Below are 19,303 nucleotides of genomic sequence, written 5' to 3' on the forward strand. Positions count from 1 at the left end.
TGTTTATTTTTCAGGATAGAAAGGTCCATAGCTTTCATTAGATTATTAAAGGTAACTCTGATTGAGTCAAGCAGAGAAAGACAATTATCATATGGTTTCACTTACATGTGAAACATAAGGAATAGCATGGAGGACATTAGGAGAAGGAAGGGAAAAATGAAAGGGGAAAATCAGAGGGGGAGAAAACCCAGGAGAGACTGTGGACTCCGGGAAACAAACTGAGGGTTTTAGAGGGGAGGGGGGTGGGGGGATTGGTTAGCCTGGTGATGGGTATTAAGGAGGGCACGTACTACATGGAGCACTGGGTGTTATGCACAAACAATGAATCAGGGAACACTACATCAAAAACTAATGATGAACTGTATGGTGACTAACATAACATAAAAAACAAAACAAAACAGTGCCTTGTTTCTTCTCCCTTTTTTGCGGGGAGGAGTGTGAGGGGGGGAGGGAGGTTAACAACTTTACATGGTCCTGAAGAAGAGCAATGGCAGTAAAGCATCTGGTTCTTCTCTCTATAGATCACAATTCAAAACAGTATGAAAGGTATTTATTGAGTGTCGGATGGTTTCTGATCAGTTTTTACCTGTTTGCAGCTGTTCTATTGTATATATCCTTTACTGGAAGCTATTTCAAACTCTTTGGAGATGGAGACTGGGTATAAAGTATAAATAAACAGAACCAGATATTAAAATTAAAAACAAGAACTAAGAGAGAGTAGGATGACTATCTGTACCATGAGACATTGACCCTGGAAGGAGGCAGCTCTGCTTGATTCCAAAGGCAGAGTTCTGGGGCGCCTGGGTGGCTCAGTCGATTAAGCATCTGCCTTCAGTTCAGGTCATGATCTCAGGGTCCTGGGATCGAGTCCCACATTGGGCTCCCTGCTCAGCGGGGAGTCTGCTTCTCCCTCTCCCTCTGCCCCTCTCTCCACTCATATGTGCATGCTTTCTCTCTCTCAAATAAATAAATATAATCTTAAAACAAAACAAACAAACAAAAAAAACAAAGGCAGAGTGCTGATGCCCATGATGTCCATGTGATGGAAACTAAGTGCCGCTGGACTGAGTGATTAGAGGCTGATATCTAAGTTAGACCTGGGAACCTTCGGCTACCAGGTAAACCTTCTGGCCAAAGGAAAGGTGACCATTTATCTTCTGGTGGTGGGAAGGCCTCTTTGGCTGCAGGAGTCACAACATTTTTCTGCCCACCTCTGATTTCAGTGGAGGTGAGGAAGCATTTCCTAACATTTGTTCTTTGGTTAAGCTAATACGCCCACATACTATCTCCCAAGATATTTACCTTGGTGTTTGACTCCTCTAAGCTACACTACCATATATCCTGCTGAATATTTTATGCCAAAGCAGCTTGTTTTCTGTGCCTCTCTACCTGCCGGCAGACATGTTTTCAGTTTTAAGTGGACAGAGTCTGTCAGAAAGGTTCTAGGAAAGTCCCCAAACATGGTAGGCTGATGTGTCTTAAGAACAGAAGTTCTTAACATCATTTGCCAATGGGAGTGCTCAAGTTAGAAGTTTTGGCAAACAAAATCAACAGCAATTATTAATATTTAATATGTTAAGGTGCTATAATCATTACACTTTTATTGTGCTTTCCCTCTCTGACCTTTTCCTTCACCTTTTAAAGTCTCCCATCTAACAACTAGACGTGATCTCAGAGCCCTTCAATTCAGATGCTACAGTTTTCCATCGGAAGACATGGGGGCATAGAAAGGTTCAGTGCTCAGCTTCAAACTACGCAGCCATTTAGTGGCAGAACTTGATTTCAGTGCTTATTATACCAACTGAGTCTGCAAAAAGTGTAGAATGTGCTGATGTTGATGCCTGCAGGGTGGGCATCAGGATTGTGAAGGAACACAAAGGAATGAGATCAGCCTCTATTGGCCATGAATAATGGATTAGATACTGCGTGTGTGTGTGTGTGTGTGTGTGCGCACGCGAGCACAAGTGTTTTAATACCAGAGGGAAAACAGAACATGTTTTCTCTAAAATATTAGTCATTTTTTCAAGAAACGTTTACTGTATGCAAGATACAATGGTAGCCATAGGGGATACAAAGATGATAGGACATGCTTCTTGCCCTACTTAATAAAGTAATACCATGTAGCTTTGATTTTTCAAGTGAGAAAGTATGTAGGAGGAGAATATGAAATTGCATTTACGATGGGAATGCATTTAGGGAAGAGAAAGAAAGAAAGGCACTAAAGGTAAATATTCTAATACTCTGTAACAATGAATTGATTCCCCTTTAAAGGGAATTTGATATATATTGTGAGATTATCCAAATTAGATACTTTAAGTATGGTTCTTTTGAAAGCAGATGATTCCGACTATGCAAGCTTTTTATTGCAGAATCCCCAGTCTAGGAAAATGATACGGTGAGGCTACAGCTGATGTTCATGACCTCGAGAATCTGAATACAGAACAGAGGAATGGGGTGAGGGTGGGAGGAGTAGAGACTGTTTAAGTTTTGTCTGCAGCCTGAGACTTTCAGATTTTCTTTTTTTAAAAAGATTTTATTTATTTATTTGTCAGAGAGAGAGAGAGAGCGCACACACAAGCAGGGGGGAGTGGCAGGCAGAAGGAGAAGCAGGCTCCCCACTGAGCAGGGAGCCCAAACTGGGACTCAATCCTAGGACCCTGGGATCATGACCTGAGCCAAAGGCAGACGCTTAATGGACTGAGCCACCCAGGTGTCCTTTCAGATTTTCTTTCAGATTCTAGGTCCCTGAATATTCTGCATAGTTGATGAGTGTTCCCATTTTATAGGTATAAGATATATCATCTTTATATGACTGTGTACTGTTTCTTTGTAAACATCTTGTGAAATTATTAGAATATTTACTTTCGGAGGAGGAAAAAAAAAGACCAAAAAAAAGACAAAGAAAGACATATAAGACCTCATTGATCATCTAATCTACCCCTTCTGTTTTATAAGCAAAGAAGATTGGCCTCAATTAGCAGAACTGACTTATTCCAAACTCCATAGAATTTCTAGGAAAGTCCAGGCTTCCTGAGACGTCACTGGGCGCTACATGTGTGTTTGGAGGAGCACAAATTCTCTTTCATAAGTGGGAAATGACATCGGGAGAGGGCTACCGGCAGGAGGACGAGAACTCCCATTACTTCAGCCTCTGCTCTCAGGCTGTTCATGGTCTTGGAAAAAGCTGAGCAGGCCATCTCCAGGGCTGAGGACACTGACCTGAAACGACTTTCCTCTGGTGAGGAAGATTCTGAGGAGCTGCTGTGACCAAGGTCTGCACACAAGTGAGACTTTTATAGGTGACAAGATTCTCATTCAAGAAGACAAAATGCCTGAAAAAAGGTGAAACTCTGAGCCAAAAGACTCAGGATTGTTCTACCAATGTTCCCTTCCCTGCCTTTGCTGCAGGGTCTGTGTACCCTTTAAGAACTGCCTGTCCCCAGCGCCTGGGTGGCTCAGTCGTTAAGCATCTGCCTTCGGCTCAGGTCATGATCCCAGGGTCCTGGGATCGAGCCCCGCATCGGGCTCCCTGCTCGGTGGGAAACCTGCTTCTCCCTCTCTCACTCCCCCTGCTTGTGTTCCCTCTCTCGCTGTGTCTCTCTGTCCAATAAATAAATAAAATTAAAAAAAAGAAAAAGAAAAAGAACTGCTTGTCCCTCCTGTTGGCTTGCTGTTGGCTTGCTGGTGAAGAGGAGCCTGCCTGTTTACAGCACCAAAAAGAACTTCTTGTCCCTCCTGTTTACTGGGAAAGCCACAGCACCAGACGCATGCCTGCCACGGAGCAGATACTCAGGAAGTATCTGTTGAATACATGAAAGAAGGGGGACTGAATAAAAAGCATTGTTTTTTGCCCTCAGAAGGTGTCCAACATTTGCTTTGAATATATCAGCACCTTTCCCTGGTACTAAGGCCTTTCCTTTCTAAGGCCAGAGGCTGATGCTCAGAGCATGTCTGTTATCAAATTGAATTCAGAATCGTGATATCTCAACCCGAGAAATGTAGTCGGAATTGCACATGAAACGGAAGCAAACCACAGTCTGTATCCTGTCTTGCTTGCCTGAAGCCCCAAAGGGCCTGGGGGAGCCCCTAGAACTACCAGCCTTGACGTTCATCCCCATCGACCCTCGTTCATCCCCATCGACCTCGCTGACTGCATCCTCTCACCCAGTAAGCTTTGTGGGAATCCTTCCCGGGAACCACCAAGCTTCTAGTAATTCTAAAACCACTGCTAAATCTTACTATGTTGCAACAAGACAGCCTTCACACAGTTGTCCATTTCTAGCTCACACCTTGATCTTGTTTTAAGACAGTTAAAATTGGCTACCTGCCTTCAGGTGATCCTGGCAGGTCAGAGAAGCAGTTTGTTGCTTCCCGACAGACTTGCAGTTGGGATTTTCCTCTTTCGATTCTGACTTGAGAGTTTCTCCTTTATTCACAGGGTTGTGAAGCCAAACCCCGTCCATCTGACACGACTGACGGTCAGTTGCTAGAAGAACAAGGCTACAGAGGACGGCACAAAGGCAGGCTCTGCGACATCAGCGAGGGCCATGAAGGGGACGCTGGGCAGCGAGAAGACGTCCCAGGACATTGTTCCGAGGTAAATCTCACCTGTTCTGTCCGCGGGGGAGGGCAGAGAGGGGGCAGAGGGGAGAAGAACGGACTCTGCCTTTCTTGAAGGGAACTCGGAAGCGCCCAGACGGTGGCGGACAGCTCCCTCCCCCGCAGCTCCCCGCTCACCTCTGCGGTGGCCGTGGTCCCAGCTCCTCCGAGGTCTCGGCCGCAGCCCAGGCTGGACTCCGCTTCTCCCTCGGGCCCTACGTCGGCGGCTGCTGTCACTGCGCCGCTGCCCGACCGCGCGGTTCCCTGGTGGCCTGCGGAGGCCGGTCGCGGTGATCGAGTTACCCTGCAGCCCACTGGCTCGGGCCAGGCACGTGACCACAGAAAAAGTTTGGGTCTGCGTGGACTGGAGACAAAAAACGCCCTTCTTCCCGAAGGACATCTCCTTAAAGCCAAGAGCAAATGCGCACTTCGAGTAGGAGCTTGAAAGAGCGCATCTGGCCAAACTCGGGGCTTTTCCCCCCTTCTTTTTAAAAACTTCCTTCATCTTCCTCAGCTTAAGATGCTGCTGTCCCAGGGAGGCAGGTGCATTAAAGGATGTGGCTATCAAAAATAAATAAGTAAATTTAAAAAAAAAATGGGGCACCTGGCTGGCTCAGTGGATGGAGCCTGCAACTCTTGATCTCTGGGTCCTGAGTTCAAATCCCACCTTGGGCAAAGAGATTAATTTAAAAGAAAGAAAGAGGGCGCCTGGGTGGCTCAGATGGTTAAGCGTCTGCCTTCGGCTCAGGTCATGATCCCAGGGTCCTGGGATCGAGTCCCGCATCGGGCTGTCTGCTCCTTGGGAGCCTGCTTCTCCCTCTGCCTCTCTCTCTCTGTCTCTCATGAATAAATAAATAAAAACCTTTAAAAAAAAAATAAAAGAAAGAAAGAAAGAAAGAGGGCAAAAAGATTAATTTAAAATAAATAAATAAATAAATAAATAAATAAATAAATAAATAAATAAATAAATGATGTGGGTATCAGATACTGTGGTGGGCAGTCCAAGTGGATAAAAAGGTTACATGGACCAGAGGATCTCATTTGCTCATTTTTTTTATTCCTTCTGTTGCTGCTGAGGGCAGGCAAGGGAGGAAAGATGCATCAACTATTACTAGTGAGTCTAGGTGCAGGAAAGGTACACCTGTGGAGGTTAAGTGTACTTGTTGACTGAAACAGGTAACATGAGGATACAGGATCCATAACGTGAAATGGTGAGCACCTTTGAAAAAGAACTGAGTTTTGTTTGTAAACTTCTAAAAATTATTTTTGGAGAGGCAATATGTGCAACTGATATAAAATACAAAAATATCGAAGAGTGTATAGTAAAATGCCTTTTTATACTCTTCTCCAGTCCCCTAATTCTCCAAAGAGACACCCCTGTGACCAATGTTTGTATACCCATCCAGAGCTTGTCTATGTAAATACAAACATGCATGTCTCCCCCTCTTCCTTAGAAACAGCACACTATATATGCTTCTTCTGCTCCTTGCTATTTTCACTCAGCACGCAAACATGGAAATTGTTCCATATAGTTCCTTTAAGAGTTACCACATTCTTTTTAATGGCTCCTGCTGACCCATTACCTACATGTGTCATTATTTGGCAAAAAAAAAAAAAAAAAAAAAAAGACCAAGGACCATGTGTTAGTTATCCTTCCTTGCTTAATTCCTGGCACAATGCAAGGGCTCAGGAAACATGCAATGCTTGCTTGCTCACAAATTAATTACATTTTGTACAACTTGCTCATGTTTTCCCTCCTCTCTCCTTTTGGAGGTAGCAATATTTTTTTGGAGGTAACAATATTTTTTCAATATTCCAGATATTTATATAATGTATATATTCCCCCACAACCAAGTCTGTCTCGTGCACTGCTCAACCTTGCTACCTGATCCAATGCCCATCTTAATCTAGCTCCTCTTATATAACATTATTCCCCACTACTTCCAATTTTCTAATGCTCTGAGTACCACTGTCATGCGTAAATGTTTATCGATCACTTACTATGTGCAAAAATTTTTTTTTCTACTTTCTGTTATCCCGACCTCTATGTCATTGCTCATAGACTTTCCCATCCAGATTTTCCTTCCTGATCCTGCCCATTATTCTACCTCTGGTTCTTTTCTTTCCGAATTTTTTTAGCTTATGTGGTCAGTGCTTCCCTAGAGTAGCAGGCAATTTTTTTTCTATAATCATTTCAAGTAAGAGCTTTATGTATTGCTACGGCATAACTCTGGCACACACTAGGTCCTCAGCAGAACCTGCATAAATGAGAAGCTCTCTCTGGTCCTCCTGGGTTTTCTCTCCATCCTGCCTTTGAGGAATTGCTCTTGGCTTTCTTGTTATCTCAAGGTCACCTCAGCCATCCCCCTCCCGGCTGCTCTCCTTTAAAGGAAGTGCTCTTGAGGAGAGGTCCAGAGATCCTGGAAGAAAGTGGGTCTGGGTTCAAACTGCCATCCACCAACTTTATGACTTTGGCTTCTCTGAGTCTGTTTCCTCATCAGTCCTTCTTTGACCCCTAAGTAATTTCCCCTATCTTCCTTCAATCCAATTATTCTCTGTCACTTTACCTCATTAGTTTCTTTCATCACAGCTATCACCAGTTCTCATTGATGGGGTTTTGGGATATAGGTGAGGTTCAGGGGGGTGGAGTCCGGAGCCGACAACTAAGAAGGAATTCTTGAGACGTCTTTGGTGCAAAATGGTGGTATATTAAAGTACAGGGACAGGACCTGTGGGCAGAAAGAGCTGCTGCCCTGGGGTTTTGAGGGGTGGCTGATTATATACTTGGGAGTTGGGGGAGGTAAGGAAAAGGGAGGTTTCAAAAGGATTTTTGTATGTTAAAGAAGACTCACAGGATACCAGAGGTCTTGCCATTGTCAAGTTAAGGTTGTTTTTCCTTCCAGGAAGGCATTAACAGTAAGATAGTTGGGAGCTTCCTGGAGAAACATTACACTTTGCCCCCTTCAAGTATCTGTCAATGGGCTGTAGGTTATAAGGGCATTTAATTGTATCTACATTCCCTTCTGGAAGCTAGACCATTGATAGAAAGGCTTTGTCCTCGTAAAGTTGCTAAGACTTTTGTAAACTGAGGGAGACTCCTGTCCTGCAAGACTGTGATCTCTATCAGTTAACCATTTGTTTTTCCTTTAGGGCAGCCAGGAGTGCCTGCGCGATGTCACCCATACCACATGGGGGGGGGGGGGCGGTGGAGGCTGCCAGCTTCGGGCTGGTCCTCAGCAAGCCTTCTGCTCCTGCACCATCATCATCATCCTTTTATTTCCTACGTGAATGCTTGTTTACCTGTTTTACTGTCAGTCCTTGCCACCAAATGTTAAGCTCCATAAGGCTAGGAACCTCATCTGCTTCCAGTGCATCCTCCAGGGTCAACAAAGGACACAGCATGTAGCAAATGGACCATAAATATAGCCCGCTGGATGAACACCTAATCTCCTCCTGGACTGCGAATCAAAAGACTCAAATCCTGGTCCTATCTCTGGGAGCTGGGTGACTTTACTTAGTTCCTCTCTGTTAAATTGGGGGAATGTATTAGAACATCTTTATGGACCCTCACAGATTTGGAAATTTAAAGGTCTATGATTATTATGGGTAGATTTAAAAATTTTGTTAGGTTAGTAGACTCTGAGGGAGAAGGAAAATCAAATGAGATATGAATAAAATAGATTTGATGTCTATTTCTAGATGAAAGAACTCTGATCTCTGATTTCATCAAAGAACAGAGGTGTTTTTTTTTTCAGGTTGAAATCAAAATATCGAAACAATACTCAAATGCTTAGTTATGAAACATGACATTTGCTTTGTATTTAGGGGAAGTCTGATGATCTTGATAATTTCCAAGGGTCCAAAGACGGGTTTTCTATTCTGTACCAAGGAAAAAAGCCAGCTGGGGGCATTCTTCATTTGAATTTAAAGGTAAATTTATAAGCTGATAAAAGACATTATACAAAGTGTCAGACCTTGGCTAAGCTTGGTGTGTGTTGGTGGCCTTTAACGATGGAATCACTTGACAGGCATCTAGGTGTATCAGCACTCGAATGGGTAAAAACGTTTTTTTATTTTTTTTAAAGATTTTATTTATTTATTTGAGACAGAGAGAACGAGAGAGAGAGAGCACATGAGAGGGGGGAGGGTCAGAGGCAGAAGCAGGCTCCCTGACGAGCAGGGAGCCTGATGAGGGACTCGATCCAGGGACTCCAGGATCCTGACCTGAGCCGAAGGCAGTCGCTTAACCAACTGAACCACCCAGGCGCCCCTGGGTAAAAACGTTTTTGAGACGAGCTCAGAGGGTGGTTATAGTGGAACAAACCGGGAGGCATTTACCTTCTTTTCCATTTTCAAAATATTTCAAACCCCAAAACAGTTGACCTTGAATTGTGTGGGTCTACTTAATTAATAGCCCACTCTTAACCAGAAGCCTTACTGATAACATAAACAACTAACACATATCTTATACGTTATATGTATTATATACTGTATTCTTACAATAAAGTAAGCTAGAAAAAAATGTTGAAACCATAAGGAAGAGAAAATGAATTTGTAGTACTGTGCCATATGGAAAAAAATCCACATGTAAGTTTTGGGGGAGTCAAAAGTTATACCCTAACCCCTGCACTGTTCAAGGGTCAACTGTATATATTTAAAATTTTAGGGGCTCCTGGGTGGCTGGCTCAGTTGGTTAAGTGGCTGCCTTCGGCTCAGGTCATGATCCCAGGGTCCTGGGATCCTTGCTCACAAGAGAGCCTTCTTCTCGCTCTCCCTCTGCCTGCCTGCTGCTCCCCCTGCTTGTGCTCTCTCTCTGTGTGTCAAATAAATAAAATCTTTAAAAAAAAATAAAATAAAATTTTATCTTCCTACACATACTTTAAGAAATGCATCCCATTAGATTTAATATTTAGACTTAAGAATAACAGAAAGGCTTGGCTGGCCAAGGATCTTCTTGGGAGACCCATTTTACAACCAGTGTTTCAATTTATTTAGCCTATAATCTCCTAGCTGAGATTTGTTCATGCCTTACTTTTTATAGTTTGTAGTCCAAGAACGATAGCTATTTTTTTTCCCCCAAATAGTAAATTATATTATTGAATATATTCTTCTCCAACTACCCTCTCATTTGTTTGGGACCTCCCTCCCTTTGAGGATTAGTGATTTACACAATTATTCTAATTTTGCAGTAGCATAAATACAGTGTGAACTTCCTTGTTTCCAGCAAACACTCCGATGCCTCCTGAAGTACAAGCCATCTGTGTTTTTCATTTCTCTTCAATAACCTGAGAAATGAACACCCAGTTCTGGGTGGAGGGCAGGGGGGTTGGGGAAATGGAGATGGTGTGTTTCCTGTTTGATTGTTTCAGTGCACACCAGGCCCAGTGGTGCAGGAAAAAACAAAAATCCAAGAAAGGACTGCAGAGGACGTTCTTCATGTGACTAGCTCCTCCTAGGGCTGTCCTCTCCAGAATCTAATTACAAGCGGGTGAAAGACTATAAACCCACCAGATGGGTGGGGTGTGGGAGTGTTGTGCCTGCTATCTCCATGCCAGTATTGCTCAATGGACTGACTGTTAAGCCTTCACGGGAGCTAACACAATGAGTATCTCTGGGTTAGCAACAGAGACAGGCCAGAAACAATTGTTTATTGAATAGACTTACATATCTTCCTCAGTGCGGGGTGTTTTTTCCATTTATTAATACAGCAACAACCTTAATGAGATAGTTACATCCCTATGCAACAGATAAGCAGACAGACGCTCATCTGGAGGGGACAAGAGGAGTGCGGTTCGGAAATGCATTTGATGCTCTAATCTGGGGACTGGGGGTGGGAGTTCACCTCCCCGGAGAATAACTTTTGGGAATCCAGTTTGAAATTGCCACTGAAGGCCTGCTCTGCCTCCGGCCTCGGAAATGGAAGCAGGATTTTGTAGAACCCCCTTAGGAGGAAAGGTCTAAAAGCAAGAAGGCCCAGTATCTTGGGAGTAAATTTGCTATCCACTTACCAACAGCCCCCTTCAAGGGAAGGCACCTAGCGCTATGGCTAGAGCCCTGCTTTGGGCCCTCCGCACCTGCCTCAGAGACAGGGTGGATCTCTAGCTGAGAGGCCAGCAGGGAGGCTCGGAATTGACAGCTGTGTGCAGGAAGCCACGGCCGGACAACGCGAGGCCGCGCTGCAGCCGAGCCCGCTCCGACAGACGCTGGCAGGCCGCCCTCTTTCCAAGCAGGGTTCAGAGGATCGGGGGCGGGCGGAGGCTCTAGGGGCTCCTAAGCCAGGCCCAAGCCCAGTGCCCTCGCAAGGAAAAGGTGCAGAGCCCGCCTAGCGCCCGCCGTCTCCGAGCTCCTCTTCCCCCGCGGAGGCCGTGTCTTCTTTGTAACTCGAGCAGGCCCTGGCGGGCCGGTTACTGTGGTAACGCTGCCCGCCAACTCTGTGAGGCGGGGAGGAGGGAGGCGGGTCTCGCCGGACGTCACCCAGACTCGGTTTGGGGGTGCTGCTCCACCCACAACTAATTGTTTGCCAGAAAGGAAGCCGAGATAGATGTTTTGTCAGTGAGGGGTCCAGGGGGCTGCATTAGTACAAGGAAGGGGGTGAGGATCCGCTCCTGCCGACGATTTTAACGGTCCATCAAAGCAGGCCGGAGAGGGCGTTGCAATCTGGGGGATTTGGTCAGAAGATCCACGCCCCTTCCTCGGCCTTTGGCGTCTGGGCCAGGCCCACCCGAGCGGGGGCTAGTTCTAGACCACGCCCCTCCTTTGGGCGCGCGGAAGGAGAACCGAAACAGCGTGATGTTGCTAATTGAATTGAGCCAGTGCAACTAACGCGCCGAGGCCCAGCCCTGGTCCTGTTCCGCAAGCGTCCTGCGAGGCCGCCCCGCCCCGCTGTTTTCGGGGCGCCCTCTTCGTTTTGCGCCTGCGCGTTGCTCCCGCGAGCTAGGGTTGGACGAACACGCACAGTCTCCGGGGCGCGCAGAAGGGGTGGAGCAGGCAGGATCAGGCGCGCGCGCGCGCGTCTGGAGTGACGCTAAAGGAGCAGGCGAGTCGGGAGGATCCAGTGGGTAGAGTGGTTCAGCCAGGTTTTTAGGTGGGCGGTACGTAAGGCTGCTCTGGGCACGAGGGCGCCCATCTCACTGGCCCGCTCGGTTCCCGGAGCGGATCCGGGGCAGGCGGAGAGCGCCGGGTCAGGGGCCGCCGCCGCCGCCGCTGCTCCCGGGGGCCTCTGCCCGCCAGTCCGCGCTTCGCGGGCCCAGCAGCTCAGGGTAAGCGGGCTGGCGCTGACCAGAGAGGAGCGTGAGATGAGAGAGTGTGGGAGGCCATCGGGACCTGTGGGAAGAAGGGGAATGGGGGCGTGAGTGAGGGGCAGGGGGTGTGAAAAGAGAAAGAGGCCCATCGAATAGTGGTAGAAATACCAACCACTACCACACAATAATAATATTCTAGTGTTATGTGCCAGGACTTTATAAAGCACCTTATATGCTTCATTCTGTTAACCTCTACTACAGTCCTCCGAGGTGTATATTATTGAACCCATTTTACAACATAGGAAAACTGAGGCACCAGAGAGGTTAAATAACTTACGCAAAGCCACACGGCTAGTTGGTAGCCTGGGTTCGAACGTAGGTCTTTTTGGCCTGAAAGCCTGTAATTTTAATATCTTTGTTTTTTGGGGGGGAAAAAGGTGGATATAAGGGAAGGGGCGGGATGAGTGTTGTTTGGAGAGGGAGGGTGATCCAGAACAGGAAGAAAATGGTGATGGGAGACTGTAAGGGAGAGGACCTGAGTTTGGAACCTCGCGGGCCTCTCGCTTCTTGGTTCTTTTGGCCCCACAACTTTTCCTTGCGGTTCTGTGTTTATGAACCATAGCTATTGCCTGGACCACATGGTTGGTTTTAAGAACTGGTTGAACTGCGGTTCAGTCCAGGGTAGTTGTCCTCGGACACTGTTTTGGGGGCAGGAGTGATGGAGGACGGCGAGGGCCACCGCGGCCGTGTATAGAGAGGACCCTCTTCCGAGCTGCTGCCATTTCTTCTCACTTGCTCCTACTTCCTTTTCCATCTTATCCTTGCGCGGCAAAGTCTTTGTTCAGTTCTCTAGAATAGGGAAGTGATGTTTATTGTCTCCTTGCAAGCTTAAGCTTAAAACAAAACCGGAAAAACCAAACATTCTTTTCCTAAGCAAGACCTGGTACTCTGGATTGCTTGCAGAGAAAGCTTTTGGTTGGCTTTATTCGTAGTTGCTCTTTAGAGCTTTCCTGGGTAAATAGGCGCTTTGTTTTGGAGAAGTTTACGCTACAGGTCAGCAAGAGCGGTCTGCACAGATTTTACTGCAGATCAGCACAAGGCAGGGACCTCAGTAATGTGTGTGTGACCTTTCCTTCTTGAGCAGTCTAGTATTGGGAAACAGCAGGTATCAGAGCTTGTGTTTTGCTTTCATATAGAGTGGAGTAGCTCATGTAGTAGTCACCTTTTCATAGAGTGGAGTAGCTCAAGTAGGAGTCAAGGTTTAATGTCAGCCTGTGAGGGGAACTTTGCCTGTGATCATAGTTATTCTTAAAAATTCCTTAGGAAGGTGTAAAGTTACAGATGGACATTGTGTTTTTCAGTAAATCTAGCATAGTTTTTCCTTCAGCTTTCAAACTTGTTACTGTTTCTCTGGTTGCAACTCAGAAAAAGGAGCTTACCTTCAGGGGCTATATTGCACAAATAAACATATTTGAATGGTGGGATAGAGTCCTTCCATATTGTGAGGTGTACTGTGCCCTGCTGGCACTGAGAGGCTTAAAAGGAGGAAGACTAACCAAGGAGAACAGTATGTTTGTGATTCCCATCTTGGGATCCTTGTGGAGCATGCGCTCACTGAGTGGAAAGTGGCAGGCAAAACTGACATCATTTATTATTATTTCTCTTTGTCTAGCATATCCAGTAATTTATGCTAAGCTAAATGTGCATACTGTGATTCCTTTTCAATTTTTGAGTGGCACTACCATTTGGGATTTGCAAGCAATTTCCCCACAATTTTCCTAGATAAGGGTTTGGTGTGAGGACGTCTTATATATTTTTGCCAGTGGTATGCACTTGTGTTCCATATTTATCAGATATGTGTAACAAGGGTTAGCTTTTTGAAACTAGCTTAGCTTTTTTTAAGGTTTTATTTATTTATTTGAGAGTGAGAGAGCACGAGCCGCGAGGAGGGGCAGAGGGAGAAGGAGAAGCAGGGAGCCTGACAATGCGGGGCTCCATCCCAGGACTCATGATCTGAGCTACCATCTAAGCCCTGTGGCTTAGCTTTTTAAAAAAATTTTCTTGGAAGTGGAAGTCATGATAGTGCCTTTCAAAATTAATGTCTCTGAATTTCAGTTTTCTTTTTTTTTTTTAAGATTTATTTTTTTGAGAGAGAGAAAGCCAGAGAGAGTCTGAGCTGGGGGGAGGGGCAGAGGGAGAGGGACAAGCAGACTCTCTGCTGAGCAGGGACCCCGACACTGGGCATGATCCCAGCACCCCGGGATCATGACCTGAGCTGAAGGCAGACACTTAACCAACTGAGCCACCCAGGCATCCCTAGTTTTCTTATCTGTAAAATGTAGAGGAAGATACCACTGTACAAAGTTGTTGTGAGATTTCTCCACTGTTCATTTTGAAGCAGAACCCCACATTTCGTATCATATCACCTATATCTGTTTTGCATTATCTCTAAAAGATAAGGACTCTTTTTAAAAAAACCATGACAGTGTAACACCAAAAAAAGTAAAAAACCCCCAAACAAAAAGCCAAAACCAGCAATTGTTCAGACTTTTGTCTTGAAAATGTCACTTTTTAAAAAAATTTCTAACAGTTTGTTTAAAGATCTAATTAGGGTCTATAGATTTTGATTGGTTGATAAGTGTCTTGAGAGTCTTTTACTTTTATTTCTTGCAATTTGTTGAGCTGGGTTATCTGTAGTTTCCCACAGTAGTTTCTGGATTTTGCTGATTGCCTTTCTGTGGTGTCATTTAACCTGTTCCTCTGTCCTCTTTATTTCCTGTAAATTGGTCTAGAGGTTTGGTCAGATTCAAGTTAGATTTTTTTTCTTAAAGATTTTATTTATTTATTTGACAGAGACATAGCGAGAGAGGGAACATAAGCCGGAGGACTGGTAAAGGAAGAAGCAGGCTTCCCGCTGAGCAGGGAGCCCGATATGGGGCTTAATCCCAGGACCCCGGGATCATGACCTGAGCTGAAGGCAAACACTTAACAACTGAGCCACCCAGATGCCCCTCAAGTTAGATTTTTTTTTTTAAGATTTTATTTATTTTAGAGAGAGAGAGCACGAGTGACCATGCTGGCCTCCCCCCCCCCCCCCAGGCATGAGTCAGGGAGGGAGTGGGGACAGAGGGAGAGGCAGAGAATCCCAAGCAGACTCCCCACTGAGCACGGAGCCTGCTGCAGGGTTTTATCCCAGGACTCTGAGATCATGACCTGAGCGAAATCAAGAGTGGGACACTTAACCAACTGAGCCATCCAGCTGCCCCTCAAGTTCGATTTTTTTTGGCAAGTGTAATTTCATAGTGGTGATGTGTTCTGTCAGGAGGCACATAATACCTGGTTGTCTCTTTGTGTGGTTATTGCAGCCATTATGATACTTTTAACAACTTTATTGAAGTATAATTTACATACTATAAAACTAGAGTTCAGCGATTTTTAGTAAATTTACGGAGTTGTGCAGTCATCAGGTAGTTGAGTTTGGTAGCCTTTCCATCACCTCAGCAAAATACCTCATGCCATTTACAGTTAATGCCCGTTCCCATTCCATTGCTGTAGTTTACTTTCTGCCTTTATAGATTTACCTTTTCTGAATATTCCATATAGATGCCATTATGATTATTGCCCAGATCTGTGAATTCTTTAGGAGCTACAAAACAGTGATATTCTATCATTCTGTATTTGTTAACTTTATAACTTCTTTTTTTTTTTTTTTAAGATTTTATTTATTTGACAGAGAGAGACACAGCGGAAGAGGGAACACAAGCAGAGGGAGTGGGAGAGAGAGAAGCAGGCTTCCCGCCGAGCAGGGAGCCCGATGCGGGGCTCGATCCCAGGACCCTGGGATCGTGACCTGAGCCGAAGGCAGATGCTTAACGACTGAGCCACCCAGGCGCCCCAGCTTTATAACTTCTATTAAAAGAAACTTTCCCTCAACTCTTTAGTTACTTAGTACAATTTATATAGGAAAGACAAGATACATATTTTTAAAAAATAAATTAACTAGCATTCTCCATTGGTGACCAATAAAATTTATTTTCTTAGGTTTAAATCTATGAGTTCAGGGGTGCCTGGGTGGCTCAGTTGGTTAAGCATCTGCCTTGGGCTCAGGTCATGATCCCGGGGCCCTGGGATTGAGGCACCCCCCCCACCCCTGCTGCTCTCCCTGCTTGTGCTCTCTCATTCTCTCTCAAATAAATAGTCTTAAAAAAAAAATAAATCCATGAGTTCATAGTGAACTGTCTTAGAAGTTTGAAGACATTGTAGTGACTATTCATAATGGTGTTTCTATTATCTTTTATATATATATATAAAATATTTTTATATTTTACTCAGATTATTTCCCGAGTTCTTTTGACACAACCTTAAGAGCTTCTTAGCTGGGGAGCCCGGTTCTAAGGGTTTAGTGTAAATACCTAATTGTCTTCTTCTTCTTTTTTTTTTTTTTTTTAAGATTTTATTTATTTATTTGACAGAGAGAGACACAGCGAGAGAGGGAACACAAGCAGGGGGAGCGGGAGAGGGAGAAGCAGGCTTCCTGCAGAGCAGGGAGCCCGATGCAGGGCTCAATCCCAGGACCCTGGGATCATGACCTGAGCCGAAGGCAGACGCTTAACGACTGAGCCACCCAGGCGCCCCCCTAATTGTCTTCTTTATAAGCCTGCTTTTTTCTGCTTCGAGACCAAAGGCATTTTTTTGCTTGGGTCCCTTTTGCTGTTTTGCTTTTATGGAAATGTCTTCATCGTCATACCTACTTCCCCTAAAGTAGTTTATGGTTGTGCTTGAAATGACACCAAAAAGGAAGTGCATTGTTTAAGTTAGGAAAATAAGGAAGTGAAGTGGTACTGATTTAACATTAATGGGCATAGAAATGGCTTTCTGCCCTACTGCCGGGGAAAACCTTAAACCTTAAACACAGTTTAGAATCTAATCAGTCCTAACATTTTCTTAATTATGGTCATATCATGGAATTTACTCCACCCTCAGTTTGAACTTCTGCCCTTTACGGATGTTCTTTATTTGTTCATTTGCAAGCCTTTATTCGTGCCCATCGTGTACAGGACTGAAACGAGAAGAAATGGTTTCTGCCTTCAAGAAGTGTCCACCCAGGGTGCCTGGGTGGCTCAGTTGGTTAAGTGACTGCCTTCGGCTCAGGTCATGATCCTGGAGTCCCGGGATCGAGTCCCACATCTGGCTCCCTGCTCAGCAGGGAGTCTGCTTCTCCCTCAGACCCTTCCCCTTCTCATGCTCTCTCTCCCTCTCTCAAAGAAATAAACAAAATTTAAAAAAAAAAATTGCTGGAATTAAAAAAAAAAAAGTGTCCACCCATATTTGTTAGGAAGTTACCACAGTCTACTTAAGTTTCAGAGTAATTATAGTCAGTCTATTATAATTTCAGAAAAACATCCGTTGAAGTGTTGTGTACCTTAAATAAATGGAATCTTTCAGGGTTGCTGACAAACCAAAAGATCAGTTTCTCAGAATTTTCTCAGAGAAATGATGACATTTGAGAATGACAATTTTGTTTTGATCTAGATTCTTATTGTTGCATTTGCCTGTCTTGAAAGTAGGAAGTAAAGATTAATTTTACTGTTTCTAGGAATTTTCCTCTGAATATATATCTATATACTGTAGCCCACTCTTATGTTGAGGGTCCATGTGGTGGGGTTGCCTTTTTAAATAAAGGCCATTACAATAAGCTTCTTTGGTCTTTTTGTAACTAAGCATCTCATTATTATAATAACAGCATTACTCTGAAGCTGAATCATGTTGAGTTTTATCTTGCAGAATACTGTTCCCCTCCATAGTTTACTCCCAGAATATGAACTATAACTTATTATGCTTTCTGGCTGAATTATTTATATTTGCCGTCTTCTCTATTCTTGTTGTTGAATTGCTTAGTTTCTTTATATTATTATGTGTTTAAAAGTAGACATTAGGGGCGCCTGGGTGGCTCAGATGGTTAAGCGTCTGCCTTCGGCTCAGGTCATGATCCCGGGGTCCTGGGATCGAGTCCCGCATCAGGCTTCCCGCTCCTTGGGAGCCTGCTTCTCCCTCTGTTTCTCTCTGTCTCTCATGAATAAATAAATAAAATCTTAAAAAAAAAAAAGTAGACATTAATAATTCCAATTCTTGGGCGCCTGGGTGGCTCAGTCGTTAGGCGTCTGCCTTCAGCTCGGGTCATGATCCCAGGGTCCTGGGATCAAGCCCCACATCGGGCTCTCTGCTCCATGGGAAGCCTGCTTCTCCCTCTCCCCTCCCTCTGCTTGTGTTCCCTCTCTCGCTGTGTCTCTCTCTGTCAAATAAAATCTTTAAAAAAAAAAAAATTCCAATTCTTATTTTCATTGTGGTGGTTAAAGGTTCAAATTAGGAGATGGCGTTGGTTTTTACCACTTAAGTCCCTAACTTCATGATCTATTTGCACAAGTCTAAAGAGGCACTATATTAAGTTAGTTAATTGCCTCTAGTTATATTTGACTTTTGGATTGTGGAGAAAAAGAATTTCCCCTTTTATAGGGGGCAGAGGGAGGAGTCCCATGACCATATTCACTATGTATTTGTTAAGACTTACGTATGAGATTTTAGGTCTACATTCTTTCAGGCTTTCAGAGATCCCAGTACATACATTTATTTATTTATTTATTTTGTTTGTTTGTTTATTTTTTAAAGATTTTATTTATTTATTTGACAGAGACACAGCGAGAGAGGGAACACAAGTGGGGAAGAGGAAGAAGCAGGCTTCCCGCTGAGCAGGGAGCCTGATGTGGGGCTCAATCCCAGGACCCTGAGATCATGACCTGAGCAGAAGGCAGATGCCTAACGGCTGAGCCACCCAGGCCCCCGCCCCCCACCAGTACATTTAAACTGGCTAAAGTGATTCCTTAAAAATGTTTCCATGATTTGGTCTCTGTGCAAAGTGTTGTGAAAGTCATAGATAAGGGAATATTTGTGGTCACTGGGACCTATTTTAGTCTTTAGATAGTCTGAAAAGGGCTCAAATACTGGTTTACGGTAGTGGTTTCACTTCTGTGCTAAAGGGCAGCTTGGGCAAAAGTTTCTTCCCCTCCCTCCCTCCCTCCCTCCCTCCCTCCCTTCCTTCCTTCCTATTTTATTTTTAAGTAATCTCTGCACCCAACATGGGTCTCAAACTTACAACCCTGAGATCAGGAGTTGCATGTTCTACCAACTGAACCAGCCCAGCACCCCAGTTTCTTCAGATTTCTGAAGTAATTTTAGTTTCTTTGGGCCAAAGAACTGTGTGTGTATGTGGTGTGTGTGTGTGTGTGTGTGTGTGTCTTTGTCTTGACAAAGGCAAGTTTCCCCACCGTATAAAATGGAGAATGAAGATAAATATAATAGTCTTAATGTTTTGGCTTAAACTGATGAAGTGATTTTTTTTAATCTTTGTTTTGTTGACATTATGCCAGTGTGTAAATTTATGTGATTTTAAAATAATGTTTTTGAAT

At 44.5% G+C, this 19,303-nt stretch overlaps 2 protein-coding genes across 4 annotated transcripts in view; one reads left to right on the forward strand and one right to left on the reverse strand.

The window, feature by feature from the left end:
- FAXDC2 (fatty acid hydroxylase domain containing 2) overlaps nt 1-5,063 on the reverse strand; it is a 26,742-nt gene extending 21,679 nt beyond the window's left edge. Inside the window, 2 exon segments of the mRNA XM_035012831.1 lie at nt 4,609-4,613; nt 4,738-5,063. Coding sequence (XP_034868722.1) covers nt 4,609-4,613; nt 4,738-4,999 — 267 coding nt within the window. The 5' untranslated portion in view covers nt 5,000-5,063.
- The window catches only part of CNOT8 (CCR4-NOT transcription complex subunit 8), a 25,912-nt gene continuing 11,061 nt past the window's right edge, over nt 4,453-19,303 (forward strand). The window contains exon 1 of one of the 3 annotated variants that reach the window (XM_035012854.1): nt 4,453-4,597. The gene's annotated coding sequence lies outside the window, so the exon portion shown is untranslated. Of the gene's footprint in view, nt 4,598-11,642; nt 11,859-18,985; nt 19,064-19,303 lie in introns of those variants that run through there. The other 2 variants (XM_035012845.1, XM_035012861.1) reach the window with 2 other exon arrangements.

Source organism: Mirounga leonina, unplaced genomic scaffold (assembly GCF_011800145.1).
Source record: "Mirounga leonina isolate KUSES-001 unplaced genomic scaffold, KU_Mleo_1.0 Mir_104, whole genome shotgun sequence".
NCBI lineage: Eukaryota > Metazoa > Chordata > Mammalia > Carnivora > Phocidae > Mirounga > Mirounga leonina.